The sequence below is a fragment of the Bidens hawaiensis genome, unplaced genomic scaffold, assembly GCF_021521415.1.
Source record: "Bidens hawaiensis isolate Kalapana, Puna unplaced genomic scaffold, B.hawaiensis_p1.1 tig00033540_1, whole genome shotgun sequence".
Lineage (NCBI taxonomy): Eukaryota > Viridiplantae > Streptophyta > Magnoliopsida > Asterales > Asteraceae > Bidens > Bidens hawaiensis.
In genome coordinates this window covers 106926-125700 of record NW_027495756.1, presented here as the reverse complement: position 1 = coordinate 125700, position 18775 = coordinate 106926, and the positions used below count along the sequence as shown (strand labels likewise).

The 18775-nt window shown below is 39.1% G+C and overlaps 2 protein-coding genes across 2 annotated transcripts; one reads left to right on the top strand and one right to left on the bottom strand.

The window, feature by feature from the left end:
- Positions 1 to 1034: 1034 nt before the first annotated feature.
- LOC143585025 (polyadenylation and cleavage factor homolog 4-like) lies at positions 1035 to 9693 on the bottom strand. Its single transcript, XM_077066920.1, has 6 exons — positions 9337 to 9693; positions 4437 to 4538; positions 3456 to 4349; positions 2754 to 3377; positions 2127 to 2678; positions 1035 to 1218 (listed from the first exon to the last, which is right to left on the bottom strand). The coding sequence occupies exons 1-6, from the start codon at positions 9616 to 9618 to the stop codon at positions 1189 to 1191; spliced, it is 2484 nt and encodes an 827-aa protein (XP_076923035.1). The 5' UTR covers positions 9619 to 9693; the 3' UTR covers positions 1035 to 1188.
- A 2994-nt stretch (positions 9694 to 12687) lies between these two features.
- On the top strand, positions 12688 to 18742 carry LOC143585024 (phospholipase A I-like). The gene is made up of 18 exons (XM_077066918.1): positions 12688 to 13553; positions 13754 to 13901; positions 14007 to 14085; positions 14207 to 14360; positions 14432 to 14641; positions 14727 to 14972; positions 15054 to 15216; positions 15307 to 15567; positions 15658 to 15779; positions 15869 to 16030; positions 16155 to 16347; positions 16431 to 16567; positions 16647 to 16785; positions 16874 to 17077; positions 17155 to 17638; positions 17719 to 17935; positions 18022 to 18111; positions 18194 to 18742. The coding sequence occupies exons 1-18, from the start codon at positions 13035 to 13037 to the stop codon at positions 18641 to 18643; spliced, it is 3978 nt and encodes a 1325-aa protein (XP_076923033.1). The 5' UTR covers positions 12688 to 13034; the 3' UTR covers positions 18644 to 18742.
- Positions 18743 to 18775: the final 33 nt, after the last annotated feature.

The window sequence follows — 18775 nt, the reverse complement described above, 5'->3', positions numbered from 1 at the left end:
GTTGATTCAAAACAAAGGTGAATACGCTCATATCTATAAAACTCTTTAATCGAGTCATTTACCCAGAAACCAAAGTTTACATAGGATAATGTATCCTTAAAACTATAGTATATGTTGGCATGCAGGCTAGTTATACTTGTGTTTGGATCCTTACATATGTGGGCAGAGCAAAGGGTAAGCATACCCCGCCACGCGTAATACCAGGTCCTCGTCTCTTGAGTCAGTCTATAGAGCTGTGATGACTTGACTAATGTGATATAATTGGCACTCTGGTCTAAAGGGTCACTGATTGTTTTGAGTATGAATTAAATGTTTTAATAAATGTTTTAAAGTTAGCATGTTCACAAACATGTGTTGCTAACGAATATAAGATATAATTGAAATTAGGTATATAAGTTACTAATTAACAATTTGTTATATTTGAAGTTAAATATTTCACATTAGTTACTATATTATATGTTTTATTACTAATTAACATGTGTTGTGTGTATCTTGAGGGTAAGATTTCTCTCCATTAATGTAATTTAGTTAAAAAGACATTTTGTATCTAGATTCAAGCTAATAACTTGCAAAAGATTATGCTTATGTAATCTAGCAAACACATTATCTTAGTCAAATAAAGCATGATCAAAGTAAAGTGTTATGGACAGTTATAAAATTGTGGTGCATATCAACCCATTATAAGTAACAAAACATTTAAATTGCATGTTTTAAAAGTATCAAATGAACAAAGCTGGAAATACAGTTAACTGCTGTAACAATTGATCATATAAGTCGAAATATGTTGAGCTCGGGTTGACCAGGGTTCTTCAACAAGAGTATGCAGTTTTATCAGCAATGTAATCCTCCCTGCAAATAACAGCTGGCAACAAAATGCATACATCTAATTAAAAAAGACCTATAAGATGCATCCAATCTTAATATTTTTTGTGAATTATGGTACGGGTAAGTCTTAAGAATCAAGAATCCGCCCATGGAAAGATGGAATTACGAAAAAAAAAATAAGCAAAAAACTGAAAGGGGTAGTTCAGTCATTTAGATGCAGGGGATATCCATATCAATTTAATCCAACTATACATGTACAAGACTGCCACTGCATACATTCGAGCAGATGTGAGAACAAAGAGTAAAATGAAGAAACTCGTTTCTAGGTTACAGAAATGGACCTAAAAGCCGAAATCAGCTCAGCTAACTACGCATCCTCTCTTCGGTAAATGCCTGAAAATCACAAAAAAAAAATGAAAACCTAACTTTTACAGCAGGCATTAAAGAAGTACCAGTCAAATAAGTTTTAGTAGACATTTTTTATCACTTCATATAATTTATATTTTAGTAGTTCAGTTAATTATATTTTGAATTAAATAAGTGACGTTGAGTTACATTTTCTAACTTGTTTAATTGGTTTCGTGTGCAAAAAGGACATTGCCAAGGATAACCAAAATATTGTTTTGTTCAAGATAACACCATATAATCATTAACTAGGTTGAAATTCGCAATTTGCAGAGGAGGTCATGTTTGAAACAACAAGTCAACGAGTGAAAAGTAAATAACAACTCGAAGATCCAATCTTTTGAAAGAAGATTATCACTGCATCACTTGAACATCTAATACCCGTTTACCATAACCATATACCCGAAAAGATTAATTTTTTTATTTATTTACCTTTTATTTTATCTTCTAACTGTCTATTTGTTTTTTAAGACGTACGTCTACGAAATCGTTTCTTTAAATTATGGGAGCTAAATATTTTCATAGGCAGTGTTTTCGTACCTCGCACAAGATTAAATCTTACTTTTTATTAACTTTAACTCATTGTCTCAAACCCAACTTTCTCTGCAAATTGCAAGATTCTATTTGTGTCCCTGGTTCACCCTAATTCGTGATTACATGGTGTTATCTAAAACAAACAATATTATAGTTACCCCCCTCTTTTGGTTACAGGTTGGTTATACCTTTTTTGTACACGAAACCAATTAAACAACAAATCAGAAAAAGTAACTTAACCTCACCTATTTAATTTGGAACATAATTGACTAATTTACATATTAAAAAATATATAAATTACATAACTAGCAGCAAGGATCTATATATATCCATACATAAATGCAAGCAACACAATTACATACCCGTCCATAATTTGCAGAATCATCAGGAGGGTCCACAGTAGACTCAGACCTGCATTTAGCATGAACTATGGGGCCTAACTGAGATCTATCCATGCCTACAGTTACTCCAGATGGAGCATTCATGTACACAGCACCTCTATACATCCATTCTTCTGTTTCATCACTGTAAAAATCATCAAACGGCTCTCCACAAAGTGCACAAGCATTCTGATCCTCGTCAGCAGGAACCGCCATGTCATCATCATCTTTCTTTTCCACAACATTCTCAGAAGGAAGAAGAAACCCTGGAACCGGATCAGTTCCCAACGCCTCTGCACTACTCAGCCACACATTAACATTAGCAAACCACTTCTGAGACGGTTTTTGCTTACGGTTTTTTGATACTCGGTTCTTAGTCACGTGCCAATCCATATGATTACTATGTTCTTCTTGCAACTTAAACCGGAGCCCACATGTTTTGCATTGTCTGGGCAGAGCTTCATATAAAGCTTTTATTGCTGACTCGTGGCGTATCTTCAGAACATCAAGATCAAACTCAAGCCCAACTGAATCCTATACATATAATTTACATAACTAAGAAAAACTTGCAACAGATACAACTTTTGTAGTCTAATAAACTATATCTACCTGTTCATGAGACGGTTTATTGAGTGAGAGAAAACCTTGAGCCATAATAGAACCTAATAATCCAGAAATTGCACCGCCAGCTGGTGGGGCGGAGGCGACCGATGAAAGGAATTGAGGAACTGGAGGTGGGCCTGGGGGTAAAGGAGGTGGGCCTAAATGAAAAGGCATAGATGACTGCATGCCAGAAACTGGATGCAATGAAGCACCAACAGATGGGTCAAATCTTTGAGGGGTGTACCCACGAATCATGGGTCGGGTTACTAAATGAGACGGGTTATAACCTAAAGTAGGTGGTATCATATTTGGTCTAATTTCTTGAGGCAGTGATAACTGTGGTGGGAACCTAGTGTTCTGCACTGGGATTTGCTGACTGGATTCTCTCCTTTCGCTAAAAGTGTCGTTAACTTGTTTTTGATATGGGTGAGACGGCATTTGCAGATTTAGTGGGGGCCGCCAAGATGATGAAGATAAGTGGTGTGGTAGATTACTGCCACCTGGAAAGCTGTCAATGAGATGGGGCCTTTGACCATGAGAATTGTAGTGATGTTGACCATGACAAAGATTTAATGAATCTTGTAACTCGCTTTGAAATCTAGGCATTTTCCGCTTTAATCCACGGTCAGCCTGCAAAAAAATAATAAGATATTAATTTTCCAGATAGATTATTGAAGAGGAACAGATATAAGAAAAATATACACTAACCAATGAAACTGCAGTGTTGGGGGTAACTGAAGGAAGCAGCTCATGATTAGACCAATCACCTCTGCCAAAATCAGTCTTTGGAGGCATTGACCGGTCGACATGAAGAGGCTGACCTACTTTAGAGCTACCAGGTAACGAAACAGATGAAAACAAATCATTACCACGACCACGGTCTGCTAAAGTGGGACTCATATTTTCCCACTCAAATTCCTCTTCGTCAGAGTTCCGCCATGTCATCACACCAGGCTTACTACCTAACCCTAACCCATTTACAGTTAAGTTTTTCCCATGGTGAAGTTTTTGGCTCGTTGTTTTAATCCTTTCATCTGTCTCGTATGCACTAATCAGCGCTCTAGGTCTCTGAACATCGAATCCATTACTTACACCATGTGGTCTCCGCCAGTCACGTAGATCTTCATCGCCAGCTGTCATGACGCCTGTTCGATAATCATATCCGTGACGAGATGGGGATGCTCCTTCAACAACCCTTTTGGGAGAATCAACCATAGGATAATCATCTAGTGCTGGTGATGGAGGCCGTTTATGACCAAGACTAAAAGGCGTACGGCCCACATGACTAGTTGACCCCATTGACTGAGCTCCAATATGTGAAGGGACCACAATCCTGTTATCAGATTCATATTCATCAAGAATCTTTGGGGCTGAAACTGCTCTTGCGTGTTGAATTTTCTCCAAGTATTTAGGATTGACATGTATACCATGAGCAGGTCTTGGAGATTCAGAATCTCTTAAAGAAGAAGAAGGGGAAAACTGCAGTTGACTTTCGATCTTGCGAAGAACAGAAGCTGGAAACACGCTTGACCAAGTACCAAAAAGATGGCGCATGGAAGGGCGTTGATTTGGGTGAACCTGCCTGTATGCCGCACAAAATACCTAGAAAATAATCATTAAAAAACATCATAATTCTGAAAGTGTAATGTGTTTAATACTGCAAATGTATAAATATTGTTTACTACTAACCTCAGGCAAACGAGCAGAAAAGTGCCTTACATATTCTCTACCAATATTTTTAACAATACTATCCAGAAGATACAAAGATGGAAGCTTTTGTTCAACAGGAACCTAGATGGCAGAGTAAACAAAATAAGGTCAAATAAACTTCAGAAAGTGCAAAACGTTCATGCTTATGAAACAACAAAAATAGTGACAGATGGAGAAGTAGGTGTAGTAAGCATCAAATGTTATAGAGTTATAATGACACCATAATAAACAAAAAACCAAACATTGCAAACTTAATGTTTATGAAAGTGTAAGTTAACTTTGTCAAAACTCAAAAGCCCTTCAGGTGCGCCAAGGATCTCAGGCGAGGCGCATAGATAAAGCCTCACTGCCATCCAGGCGATGAGGCGACTTTTGAGCAAGATTCTGGCCAGATTTTGGTCAGATTCGCGTGTTTTGCCCAAATCCTGAAAATTCTGGGCAAACTGGTTTGAAACATCCAAAAATAGCCCGGAAACAGCCTAAACTAGGGCTGTTCAAAAAGCACGTAGCTCGAAGCTCGCTCGAATAAAATTAGCTAAAAAAAACTTAATTTGAAATGATTTGAGCTGAGCTGGCTCATTTTTGTAACCGAGACAATCTCGACCCAATCTCGGCTCGTTGGCTCGAACTTTGGCTCGAGCCTAGCCAAGTTACTTCGTTTAATTTCGAGCTCGAGCTCAAACCCTCTCTGGCTCGACTCGTGAACAGCCCCTAAACCAGCCCTAAAACCTAAAACATGTCTAAAATCTCAAAAAATATTATGTTTATTTTGTGCGCCTGGCTTATCTCAATCCCTCGCTTTTTAAGACCGGTGCACCTAGGCCCAAGACTCAAACCTTTGTGCCCTTGCAATATTACAAACACATCGAAATTAACATCCAAGACAACAACTTTCATGCTTCATTACTAACAACAAACAATATCATGAGTATGCATACAATAATTTATTAAGTTAGAAGCTTTATAACCCTAGACCTAATATAACATTCAGAAAACTTTAATTAACACAATTACCTCAATTATCCTAGCACAAATCACATCAGCAATCCCCTCACCATGTTCCCTCTGGTCTAAAACATCCAAAAAGACCCGAAAACAGCCTAAACTAGCCCTTAAAAACCTAAAACATGTCTAAAACCCCAAAAAAAATGCTATGTTTACGTTATGCGCCTTGCTTAAAAGCCTTGCAAAGTTGCACCTAGGCCCAAGGCTCAACCTTTGCGCCTTGCAATGTTTCAAACACATCAAAACAAACAACCAAGGCAACAAATTTCATGCCTAATAACTAACATCAAACCATATCATGAGTATGCATACAAAAATAATAATGTTAGAAACTTCATAAACTTAAAACATGTCTAAAACCCCAAGAAATGATATCTTTATGTTATACGCCTTGCTTATCTCGGGCCCAAGGCTCGACTTTGCGCCTTGCAGTATTACAAACACATCAAAACTAACAACCAAGACAACAAATTTCATGCCTAATAACTAACAACAAATCATGAGTATGCATACAATAATTTAATAAAGTTAAAAACTTCATAAACTTAAAACATGTCTAAAACCCCAAAAAATTGTTGGGTTCGTAGGCCTTGTTGGCCCGGTTTATTATATGAAGTCAAAAGAGGAGACGGGTGTGGGCGGTCGGGCCCAAGCCCGGCCCGGTTTAGATTTCTTGCATAATAATTCACTAACCCTAGTTCAGTCTCTATATAAACAACATTATGTACTTGTAATATTTTGTCACTCTATAAAGAAATACCTAGTTGCCACCCGTGGACGTAGGTCAGTTTAGACCGAACCACGTTAAATCCTCGTGTTCGTTTATTGCTTTCTTGTCGTGTTCGGTTTCGTGTGTGCGTTTAATCCTAACAAGTGGTATCAGAGCTTAGGTTTGGGATTACACGAAGAACACGTTGAACCAGCCGAGTCGCCGCCAAACCATCCAGCCGCCGCCACCCTACTGCGCTAGGGTTCCGCCGCCGCTACGGTTCTCCGATTGTCGTTAGGGTTTACGCCGCCGCTGTTTCGCCGCCACTAAACCCAGCCCGACGATCGCGACTAGGGTTCAGTCCACCGCCATACACCACCAGTAACCAACGGTTGGCAGTTTCCGCCATCGCTAGAATTGTTGTCGCCAACGATCAATGGTTAGTTTGATGTTCTTTTATTTTGTTGAAAGCTATTAATCAGACCATCACCATTGGTATCTCATCGTATGCGCCGTCCCGTGAAGATATGTTTGTTTTGACTTGGAGTGTGATTTCCAAGTAGGTTGGAGACCGAGATATTTTATGTTTCTTTGGACCAGATTCCACATGGGCCTAGCAAATTAAAAGTGGTCTTTTTTGGTTTGCTGTTGGTCCGTGACTTAGGCTGTTGCCCAAGTTCAATATTTTTGGTAGGATTAAGAAATAGAAAATATTTATATATTGGGTGGAGATCATATATTATTGCAAAAGTACGAGCCGGGAACAATTGAATCAAGAGCCTATTTTTTGAAGAACAGTTGTCAAGTCAGAAGAAGCGTTAAAGAAACGGAGAACCAGTGCCAACCGCGTTTGTCAGGTTTATCGTTTCAGTTTAAAGTTTCGGTTTCTGATTTTTAGTTCGATATTCCGCTGCGTATAAATAGGTTGATTTTTTAACAGAGTTTAGTAGAACAGTTGTTAAGTTCAGGCTCGTGCCATTGTTGTGTCTGTCTCTGTTTTTATCCAGTTTTTCGTTTTAGTCATTGTTATGGCAGAAGACGGAAAGGTTTCGATACAGAAGTTTGACGGACAGAAGTTCGGTTGGTGGAAGATGCAGATTGAGGCACTACTTTGTCAGAAAGACTTGGATGTAGTGTTTGAGGATGAAAAACCAGAAAAGCTGTCAGAAGCAGATTGGAAGAAGTTAGACAAGAAAGCTAGGGCTTGTATTACTTTGTCGTTGTCGGAAGATGTGGCGTTTAACATCATGAAAGAAACCACAGCCCGTGGTATGATGGAGGCACCATCCAACATGTATGAGAAGCCTTCGGCAGCGAATAAAGTCTATCTTATCCGAGAGCTAGTGACAACAAGAATGAAAGAGGGTGGGTCAGTTACAACTCATATCAATAATCTTAATTCGATCTTGTCCCGCTTAGTGTCAGTTGACATTAAGTTTGATGATGAAGTTCAAGGCCTCTTGTTATTATCCTCTTTGCCCGACAGTTGGTCGCAAACAGTGACTGCAGTTTGTAGTTCGTCTACAAATATTACTTTCGATGGGATTCGAGATCTGATTCTGGGAGAAGATTCAAGACGCAGAAGTTCAGGTGAATCATCAGGCAATATGCTAGTCACAGAAGGTAGAGGTAGGGGAAAACAGCGAGGCAGTGGGAGCAGGAAGAGAAGTCAGTCTAAGACTCGTAAGGATATTGAATGTTGGGGTTGTAAAGAGAAAGGACACTTCAGGAATCAGTGTCCGAATGGTAAGAAAGAGGTGAACGTTACAGAAGACGACACAGATGACGGGGTCAGTAGTGATGAGGCTTTGGTTTGTAGTGTTGAGAGTAGCGTTGATGCTTGTGTGATGGATTCTGGTGCATCGTTTCATGCCACTCACTGTAGTGAAACGATGAAGAATCTTAAATTTGGGGATTTTGGAAAGGTTCGACTAGCGAATGATGATATTTTAGAGGTTACGGGTATGGGAGACGTTGATTTGATAACTTCAGCCGGTACTTCTTGGACTTTGAAAGACGTGAGGGTTATTCCAAGTTTGAAAAAACGTTTGATTTCAGTTGGGCAGTTGGATGACCAGGGGCACGATGTTAAGTTCGGGAATGGGCAGTGGAAAGTAGTCAAAGGGAATCTCGTGGTTGCTCGTGGCAAGAAAATGGGTTCGTTGTATATGGTCGATATGTCATCGAAAGGAGTGGATCAAGTTTTGGTGAAAGACAAAATCCGGTTCACAGAATCTCGTGGGCAGAAGAAGGTTCGTTTTGCAAGTAACAAACCCAGAGCCAAAGTGAAGATTCAGGATGAACGAGCTAGGAAGGTTAAATCAGTTGGGGGACATCGTGACAGTGGGAGCACAGGTCGTGTTTCAGTTACAGTTCCAGGTCGACAGTGGATTAAGAAAACCAGTATTCCAGCTGTAAAAGTCTCTCCAATGAATTACTTGCTGAATATGGAGAGTGTTTGTTCTCAGGTTATCTCAGGATCCGGTAGTTCGTTACAGTGGGAGCCGGTAGGGACAGAGAACGGGTCAGGGGCAGTTTCAGCCGTGACTGACGTGTTGGAGCTCCGGGGAGCTTCAACGGGCCTTCAGGTTAATTGATGAGAAAGCGGTGGCAACTAGAAGAAGTTTAATGTTCAGATTACAGAAGTACAATCAGGAGTGCAGACGAGAGTACTCAAGGCCTCCGAGTGGGAGATTGTTGGGTTCGTAGGCCTTGTTGGCCCGGTTTATTATATGAAGTCAAAAGAGGAGACGGGTGTGGGCGGTCGGGCCCAAGCCCGGCCCGGTTTAGATTTCTTGCATAATAATTCACTAACCCTAGTTCAGTCTCTATATAAACAACATTATGTACTTGTAATATTTTGTCACTCTATAAAGAAATACCTAATTGCCACCCGTGGACGTAGGTCAGTTTAGACCGAACCACGTTAAATCCTCGTGTTCGTTTATTGCTTTCGTGTGTGTGTTCGGTTTCGTGTGTGCGTTTAATCCTAACAAAAATGACATCTTTATGTTATACGCCTTGCTTATCTCGGGCCCAAGGCTCGACCTCTGCGCCTTGCAATATTATAAACACATACTATGCATACAACAATTTAACAAAGTTTCAAACTTTATAACCCTAGACCCAATATAACACTTAATAAACTTCAATTAACACAATTACCTCAATAATCCGAGCACAAATCGCATCAGCAATACCTTCACCATGCTCCCTCTGTTCTCCAGCAATAATCGTGAGATCAGTAATAATCGGCTTGGAATTAATAACCAATTCCGACAAGACAACTTCATAAAGCTCCACAATTTCTCCGGTACTAAGCAAATCGTCATTTGGCCCAATTGAAACCCTAGCTTCCTCCTCTCGGTCCTTCAATAGAGCCTTGAATCGGTCCAGAATCGGAGTTGATGACTTCGGATTGGTGGTGTTAGACAACGGGTCGTCCATCGGGTCGGGTCAATTTGAATTGGGTGTGTGGAATTAGGGTTAGGGTTTTGAAGGTGATTTGAGGAGTGTGTTCATAATAATGTCTTGAAAGTGTTGCAGGGGAGATGCGGTTTGCAGAGGGAAGATGAATGAATGAATGAGTTACTATTTAGTAATTTTGTGTTAATGCCCTTCAACTTTACATAATATTCATATATACTATTTACTAGTTAAGTCGGGATGTATTACGGGTATGAGACGGATACGGGATTTTATTATAGGTGTGCAAACCGGTTTAAAAGTTAAAACAGGTTTGGTTTGGTCATCAAAAGTCAAAATTGTTATGATTGGTTTTGGTTCGGGATTTGCCAGGTTTTTGCACGATTTTGTCCGGCTTTGGTGGAAAAAATTACAAACGGTTCCGGACCTTCGGTTTCAATATGTTCCAATCCGTTTCTACATAATCGGTTTCAAACAAGTTCGATTTTCGGGTTAGTTCGGTTAACTGAAAATTATACACTAGAGTCCGATCTGACTAATCGATAGTCCTCACTCCACCGTCCGACTAGCGATTCTTACAACATTGTACGCAACACATTGAAGCAGGTTCCACACAATATGGCATCATATCACAAGCTTCTACTTTTTTTTACGATCAACAAAGAATAATATATAAACACTAGCAAGAAGCTAGCAAAGTCAAGAGCATACACCAGTTCACCACGAACACCAAATACAAACAGAGATATAGCGCGAACAAAACCTATTCGGCTAAACACGTAACCAACCCATTACAACCGAGAGACTCCGTTTTCGTCCCCTATTTTTGATCCATGGAAACCCCATCACTTTTATTTCCTCCACAAAATTCATGATGTTTATCGGAGTTCCCGAATGGACTAACACGTTTCTCTTTTTTCACAAACTCCAAGCCGCGATCAAACAAATAACTTGGAACACATTTGCTTTCTCCTTCGATAACAACGAATGTTTGTGAAGTTCCAAAACATTCTGGAAGCTAAACATAAGGAAAGTAGACAACTTACACCATTGAGCAACTACACTACACATGATATGGGCTAGATCTAACAAATGCTCAATTGACTCCTCCACTTCCCCGCATATTGGACATAATGACGAACTGACTTGAACGTTTCGTTTAGCCAGAGCATCAAAGGTTGGAAGTCACAAACCCAACCTTTTACGGCAACAGCTTATTCTAATAGAAAATGAAACCTGAGACGGGAATCGAGTTACTTCGTAGCTTATCAATCACCTCTTTAACCGAGAATTCCCCCGAACCACCGAAATCACACGGGACCTCGTCCTCCCCCAACGATAAACGGACCCATTCACAAACTTGGAGTAAACTTTTCAACTCCCTGTATATTTCAACTGTTCCAGTAAACTCACTAACCCACTCCCATTGACCCACAAATCCAACCATCTAGCATAAAGAGACGATTTGCTACCGAACAGCCTTTTGCTTTCTCAAGACGAAATAGAATTTGGGAAACGAACTCGCATTCCCCACCCATTCCAAATATCTAACCAAAACCAAGTCTTCCCCGCCGCTTTTTACCAAACGACGAAAACTCAAAGTTAGATCACCCCCACCTCATTTAGAACCGAGTTAACTTTTACAATCCGGCTCCAAGCACCAACAATCAAAGCTTTGCCGGAGTTGTTTCAACAGTTAATTTAATGACAAAATGGCAAAACTAGTCCTTTATGTTTGCACATTTTTTCAATAGTCGTCATTTAGCAAACTTAATAACAGAAAACATCCTTTATGTTCAAAAACTATATCATGTTACGTCCTTTGCCCCTAACTCAGTTAACTTTTCTCGTTAAATCCAGTCATGTGCAAGACACATGAGGGTAATTTTGTAAATCTACATATTAATTTAATTCTTAGAAATTTATAATTAAACAATCTCTTTCTCTCTCCCTCTCTCTCTCTCACACACACACACACACCTCACCCTATCCCTAACATTAACGAACACCCGTTCCGGCCAACAGCTCGGAACTGACGACCACCAAATACAACAACTCCACCACCATATGACGGCAACCATAGCAGTGAGTGTCGTCTTCAGCCGCCATTATTAGAAATATGAGTGAACACGAGGAAGACAATCTGGCAGATGACTTTAGTAGGTCATACCCTTAGCGGCGGCTAGGGTTTCAAATCAGTTCGCTATTCCGACGACCACAAATAGCGATATTCAGTTCAGCGCTATTCCCGTCGTCTTTCTCCCTCTCTATAGAAAAGCCCCAAATGTGCAAGTCTTCTGTTTGTCTCCAACCCGCACTTCTAGGATTTCGAAATCTAGGGTATATATGGAAGAAATACGTGTTTGGCCAATCATTATCGGTTTTTGCTTACCTAACGACAGGTGGTGAATGGTGGTGGCGGTGGATAACTGGTGGAGTTGGTGACCTTATTTGACAATTGACACATCCCTAATCTTTTATTTCATAATTTGTTTCACTTTGATTTGTTAATCAAAGATTTTATGTGTTGAAATTGGGAGTTAATAGGTTTGGGAGTATGAGGATTAAGAGATGGTGGTTGGTGGTGTAAGACAAGGAGGGGGATGGATACAGTAGAGACTAGAGAGGGGACGAAGAGAGAGAGACGGGAGATAAAGTGAAAGATAGGTGGGTTTTGTCAATGGTGGTGGGAGGTTGGATGGGATGATGATGATGGGTGGTGGCTGGTGTTTGGTTGTGGTGGGTTATGGTTATTTGGGGAAGAAGATGATGGGGTAAAAAGAAAAAAAACTTTTATTTATTTAAAGCCAAAAATTTTAAGTCAAATACACATAAAACCCCTGAGAGGATAAAAAGACAAAACTGCCCTCACATGATGTGCACATGACTGAATTTAACGAGAAAAACTAACCCTCGTTAGTGAAAAGGACGAACCGTGCAACGTTTTTTAAACACAAAGGATGTTTTCTGTTATTAAGTTTGCTAAAGGACGACTATTGAAAAACCGTGCAAACATAAAGGGCGTATTTTGTCATTTTGTCTAATTTAATTATTATTATTATTATTATTCAATAAACGTAAGTGTTAGAAATGAAACAAGTCGGTAGGCAGATGGTATTCAACGTCGTCGTATCACCCGTCTTCTTCCTTGAACCAACCCCAAATTAAAAACCTCATTTTTATTTATTTCTTTCTTTCACAATAACATCATCAGCAATTCTTCAGATCCATGAATGCATATTATAATTAATGTATGCATATATATATATATATATACATATATCCGCTTATTATTATTCTATACACGCATTTAATTTCCCCCAATTTTGTTCCAGTCGTATAACCCTACATTGCACCAATACCTTCCTTAAACCCTAATTCCTTCAATTCAACTTTCAAAATTGTTAAATTCAACCGATGATCAACTGTGAATTGTAATGTCGTGGGGATTAGGCTGGAAACGCCCCTCTGATGTCTTTCATTTATCCCTCTATTACGGTTCCGATGAAGCACTAGAAGATCAAGACAATAATAATAATAATATTAGTAATAATAATAATAATAAGAATGTGAATAATAATAATAATCCGGGGCTAGGGTTTCGGATTGATCTCGAATGGAACGCGGGCGACGATGAGGATCAGGTCACTCTGAGGCTGCAGTCTCAGGTTATGGTGGCGTTGCCGTTGCCGCAGGATACGGTTGTGATCCGGTTGGTGTCGGTTGAGGAAAATGGGAATGGGAATGATGTGGCGGTGGAAATGAAGGTTGTGAAGCAGAGGGAGCCGGTTAAGGCGGTGGCGATGTCGCGGGTTGGGGTGTCGTGTCCCGGGAACGATGGGATGGGAGTGCTGGCGAAGCTGTTGAAGTCGGATTTCGCTGCGGAGTTGGGTCCCGGGGGTGGTGATCATTGGATGAATGTTACTGTTGTTAGTCTTAATAACTGTGGATTATTAGTAAGTTGTTTTGTATATGTTTTTTTTTATAATGTTGCTTGTGTTGAATACTTAAACGCCCTAGGACTTAAGTTAGAGAGATAATTGTTGCCATATGACGGTTGAACTTGAAAGGATCTATATGTGAAAGATATGAAATTTGTAAAGCAAGTTGTGTGCAAAGTACTTGTAATTTAATAAAATATTGAATGTGTGTGCAGACGCTACCAGTAGAGTTGACCAAACTGCCATCTCTCGAAAAACTATATCTTGATAACAATAAGCTAACAGCCTTGCCGCCTGAGCTTGGTGCTTTGAAAAACTTGAAAGTGCTCACAGTTGACTACAATATGTTGGTTTCAGTACCAGGTAAAGTTTATGAGAAGACACTTTCTGTTTGATTATGTTTAGAACAGTTTTCTACAGCTTGTGAGTTATTACTCGTCTTTTGTGTCTTGTCTGAACGTTACACAGTTGAACTGAAGCAGTGTGTTGGACTTGTGGAATTATCACTTGAACATAATAAGCTAATTCGCCCTCTTCTTGATTTCAGGTTATTCACTTTTTACATAAATTGCAACTTTTTTTTCTTGGTAGTTGGTTGTTATCATCTTATAGTGACGGCTATGCTTAATTCCATTTAAAGTTATTGTTTTTCATAATCTTTCATGCAGGGCCATGGCTGAATTACGGATCCTTAGGCTGTTTGGTAATCCGCTTGAGTTTCTTCCTGATATTTTGCCTTTGCATCAACTCCGCCACCTTTCTCTTGCAAATATCCGTATTGTGTCAGATGACCATCTTAGATCAGTCAATGTTCAGATTGAGGTACTGAGTAATGATAATATTCTTCATATATTTTACTCAATTTTTAACAATTCTTTTTCATGAAATTGCAGATGGAGAATAGTTCTTACTTTGTTGCATCAAGGCACAAGCTGAGTGCGTTTTTCTCTCTTATATTTCGTTTCTCTTCATGTCACCATCTTTTGCTAGCATCTGCTTTAGCAAAGATCATGCAGGATGAAGGAAACCGTGTAGTTATTGGTAAAGATGAAAACGCTGTCAGACAGCTCATAAGCATGATAAGCAGTGAAGACCAACATGTGGTAAATGAGGCTTTTTATGATTTAATATTTGTTTGTCTTGTTAAATTTTATTCCCGGTAGTTTATTTATTTTATTTGTTATTAAGGTTGTGGAGGCTTGCTCTGCGCTCACTTCTCTTGGCTCAGATGTATCTGTGGCCCTTCAGTTGATGAAATGTGACATCATGCAGCCAATTAAAAGAGTACTTACTTCTGTTGGTCCTCAAGAACTAAAATCGGTTTTGCAAGTTGTGGGCAAGTTGGGTTTTGTCTCTGATACAGTGGCCCAAAAAATGCTTAGCAAAGATGTGATGAAATCTTTAAAACTATTATGTGCCCATAAGGATCCAGAGGTATGTATGCCCGATAAGTTCCAATTAATGTTACCTCTTTATCTATAAAGGAAATGATAAAATCATTACAATTATTACTAGGTACAAAGGTTAGCTTTATTAGCAGTTGGGGATGTAGCTTTTTGTCTGGAGAATCGGAGAGTCCTTGTTACTTCTGAAAGTTTAAGAGATCTTCTTTTGAGGCTCACACTTTCGTCTAAGCAACGTGTGAGCAAAGCTGCAGCTCGTGCTCTAGCAATTCTTGGTTGGTTCTGGGTGATAAAAATTTCTAAAATAAAAAGGTTTTAAGTGTACATAATTTGTTAAATGTGGGTAAAACTTTGTTCTTATATAGGAGAGAATGAAAGTCTAAGGCGTGCTATCAAAGGAAGACAGGTCCCTAAACAAGGTTTAAGGATACTTGCAATGGATGGTGGTGGGATGAAAGGTCTTGCTACTGTTAGGATTCTTAAAGAAATTGAAAATGGTACTGGGAAACGGATACATGAGATGTTCGACTTGATATGTGGCACATCAACTGGCGGCATGCTGGCGGTTGCTCTTGGAATAAAGCTTATGTCTTTGGAACAATGTGAAGATATATACAAAAATCTTGGTAATTCAAATGTGTTGTATCTACAGAAATTTTATCAAAAAAAATGTTTTAAAGGGTATTTGTGTAATATATTGCTTTACAATTTTACAGGAAAACTTGTTTTTGCTGAACTTGTTCCTAAGGATAATGAAGCAGCAACTTGGAGAGAAAAGTTGGATCAGCTTTACAAGAGCTCGTCACAAAGCTTTAGAGTCGTTGTACATGGATCTAAAGTACTTTGTTTTACATTATTATATTCACTTTAAATTTACTATGTTTAAAGAAAATAAACCCTAAAACTACCGGTTTTGAATTTGTCCAGCACAGTGCAGATCAGTTTGAGAGGTTGTTAAAGGAGATATGTGCTGACGAGGATGGAGATTTGTTAATAGATTCATCAGTAAAACGGATTCCCAAAGTTTTTGTTGTATCAACATTGGTAAATGTGGCACCAGCACAGCCATTTATATTCCGTAATTATCAGGTTTGTGTTTTCCCTTGTTATTATTACATTCATGTGTTATTAGCTGAATAGACGTAAGAAAGCTACCTGAAAAAAGGCAAGGTGCACTTTTTTTGTTAATGTGATTTAAGTGTTCATATTATAGTATCCAGCTGGCACACCAGAAGTCCCTTTGATGATGTCAGAAAATATGACTATGAATGGACCAGGAACGGCAACTACTGGTGCTCAAATTGGGTATAAAAGGAGTGCTTATATGGGAAGTTGTAGACATGATTTATGGCAAGCTATAAGAGCATCATCTGCAGCTCCGTATTATCTTGATGATTACTCTGATGGTACTATAGAGTTATTTTTGGCACAATAAATTTGTACTTTTATTTATTTTTTTTGTAATTAAACCTTATCTATCTCTATGCAGGTGTTCTTCGCTGGCAAGATGGTGCTATCGTTGCAAATAACCCTACTATATTTGCAATAAGAGAAGCTCAGCTTCTTTGGCCTGATGCAAAAATTGACACTTTGGTTTCGGTTGGTTGTTGTTCTGTTCCAACAAAGGTAAATTGCACGTGAATTGAAAATCTCTTAGTTATACAAGCATATTAAAACTTAAAATATTATCTACTTTTGAATCTAGGCTCGTAAAGGTGGGTGGCGATATTTGGACACCGGTCAAGTGTTGATTGAGAGTGCATGCTCAGTTGAACGTGTTGAAGAAGCATTGAGCACATTGTTACTGATGGTTCCTGAAATACACTATTTTCGATTCAATCCAGGTGGAATATTAACTGTTATTCTCATTCCTGATATCACAATTAGTTTATTTAAGTACTTTATATAAAAAAATACAAATGACTTTTACAGTTGATGATCGGTGTGATATGGAGTTGGATGAAACAGACCCCACAGTCTGGCTAAAGTTAGAGGCAGCGACAGATGAATATATTCAGAATAATTCTCCTGCATTTAAAAAGGCCTGTGAGAGACTGCTGCTGAATCACATCGATGACAAGCTACCAGATAATCTCAACTCTCAGCAATTTTTCAAGGCAAATGGGCCCAATACTGGTACAGTTTCTACTTTCTAAGTCTGATTAACTTCCATTTTTTAACCTCCATTTTTTATATTTCATATTAAATCACAGGTGAAAACAGTCCATCGTTAGGGTGGAGACGTAATGTTTTATTAGTGGAAGCTTCTCACAATCCAGATTCGGGAAGAGTTTATAACCATGCTCGTGCACTTCAAACATATTGTTCTGATCACAATATAAGATTATCACTTCTGAATGCTGCATCAAGACCACTTAACAATAATAAGCCCGACCCAGGGACATCATCTTTCCCAACACCCTTCACATCACCATTATTCACCGGAAGCTTTCCATCAAGCCCACTTCTTTATAGTCCCGATCTTGGGCTTCATAGGCCTGGCAGAATTGAATCAGTACCTCATTTAAGCCTTGATGGATTTCATTCCGGTAGAACTGCTTCCCCTCCAGAATCACCAACAGTACCCCGACAGCTCTCTGCTCCTGTTCGATTATTACATGAAAAGCTACAGAATTCACCACAAGTTGGAGTTGTGCACTTGTCTCTTCAAAACGATACCACCGGATCTATTTTAAGGTCACTTTGATGAAAATGCTTACTAGTTTTTAAAACCACGTTACCTGTTAATCTAAGTTGATGTGTTTTTGTTGTTACAGTTGGCAAAATGATGTATTTGTAGTGGCGGAACCAGGAGAGTTGGCTGAGAAGTTTCTACAGAATGTCAAATACAGTCTGCTATCATTATTAAAAGGCCGACGTAGAAAGTACACGTCAGCAATCACCAACATCTCTAGCGTTTCTGAATTGGTTGCATGTCGGCCTTATTTCCAGATAGGTGGTGTTGTACATCGTTATATAGGACGCCAGACACAAGTATGTTTATAATAGCTTCTGTTTGTTTATTTATTTATTCTAGAATCTATTTTCTGTTATAATAATTTAATGACCGATTTATGAAGGTGATGGAAGATGACCAAGAAATTGGGGCCTACATGTTTCGCAGGACAGTCCCTTCTTTGCACTTAACGCCTGAAGACGTGCGTTGGATGGTATGTTTTTAGATAATCATTTTTTATTTGTAGTGATTTTTTTTATAAATTATGTCTAATTTGATTGTAATAAATTTTGCAGGTTGGTGCTTGGAGGGATAGGATAATAATATGCACATGTTTATACGGTCCTTCACCGGCTCTAATAAAGGCATTCCTAGACTCGGGTGCTAAAGCCGTCATATGTCCATCGTCAGAACCTCAAGAAATGCAGTTGACTACATTTCACGGGTCAACTGAATTGAACGATTTGGGAAACGGGAAGTTTGAGATCGGGGTAGATGAAGGAGACGATGAGTATACGGAACAACCCATAAGCCCGGCAAGTGATTGGGAAGATAGTGAGACAGATAAAGGCACAGATAAAGGGATGTTAGTTTGGGATGATGACGAGGATGAGCTGTCAAGATTCGTGTGCCAACTATACGATTCGATATTTGCAAGTGGAGCTCGAGTTAATGTTGCTCTACAACAAGCTCTTGCATCTCACCCTAACATAAGGTATTCGTGTCATTTGCCTCATGTACCTTAACCTTGTAACACAATTATACAAATACAAGACATAAGTTGAGAAAAGAACATTATAATAGAGGAACTATAGATAAAAGGATTGCCCTTATAAAGAAGAGATTGAAAAGAGACTGTTTTTGTGGCTTGGGTATAT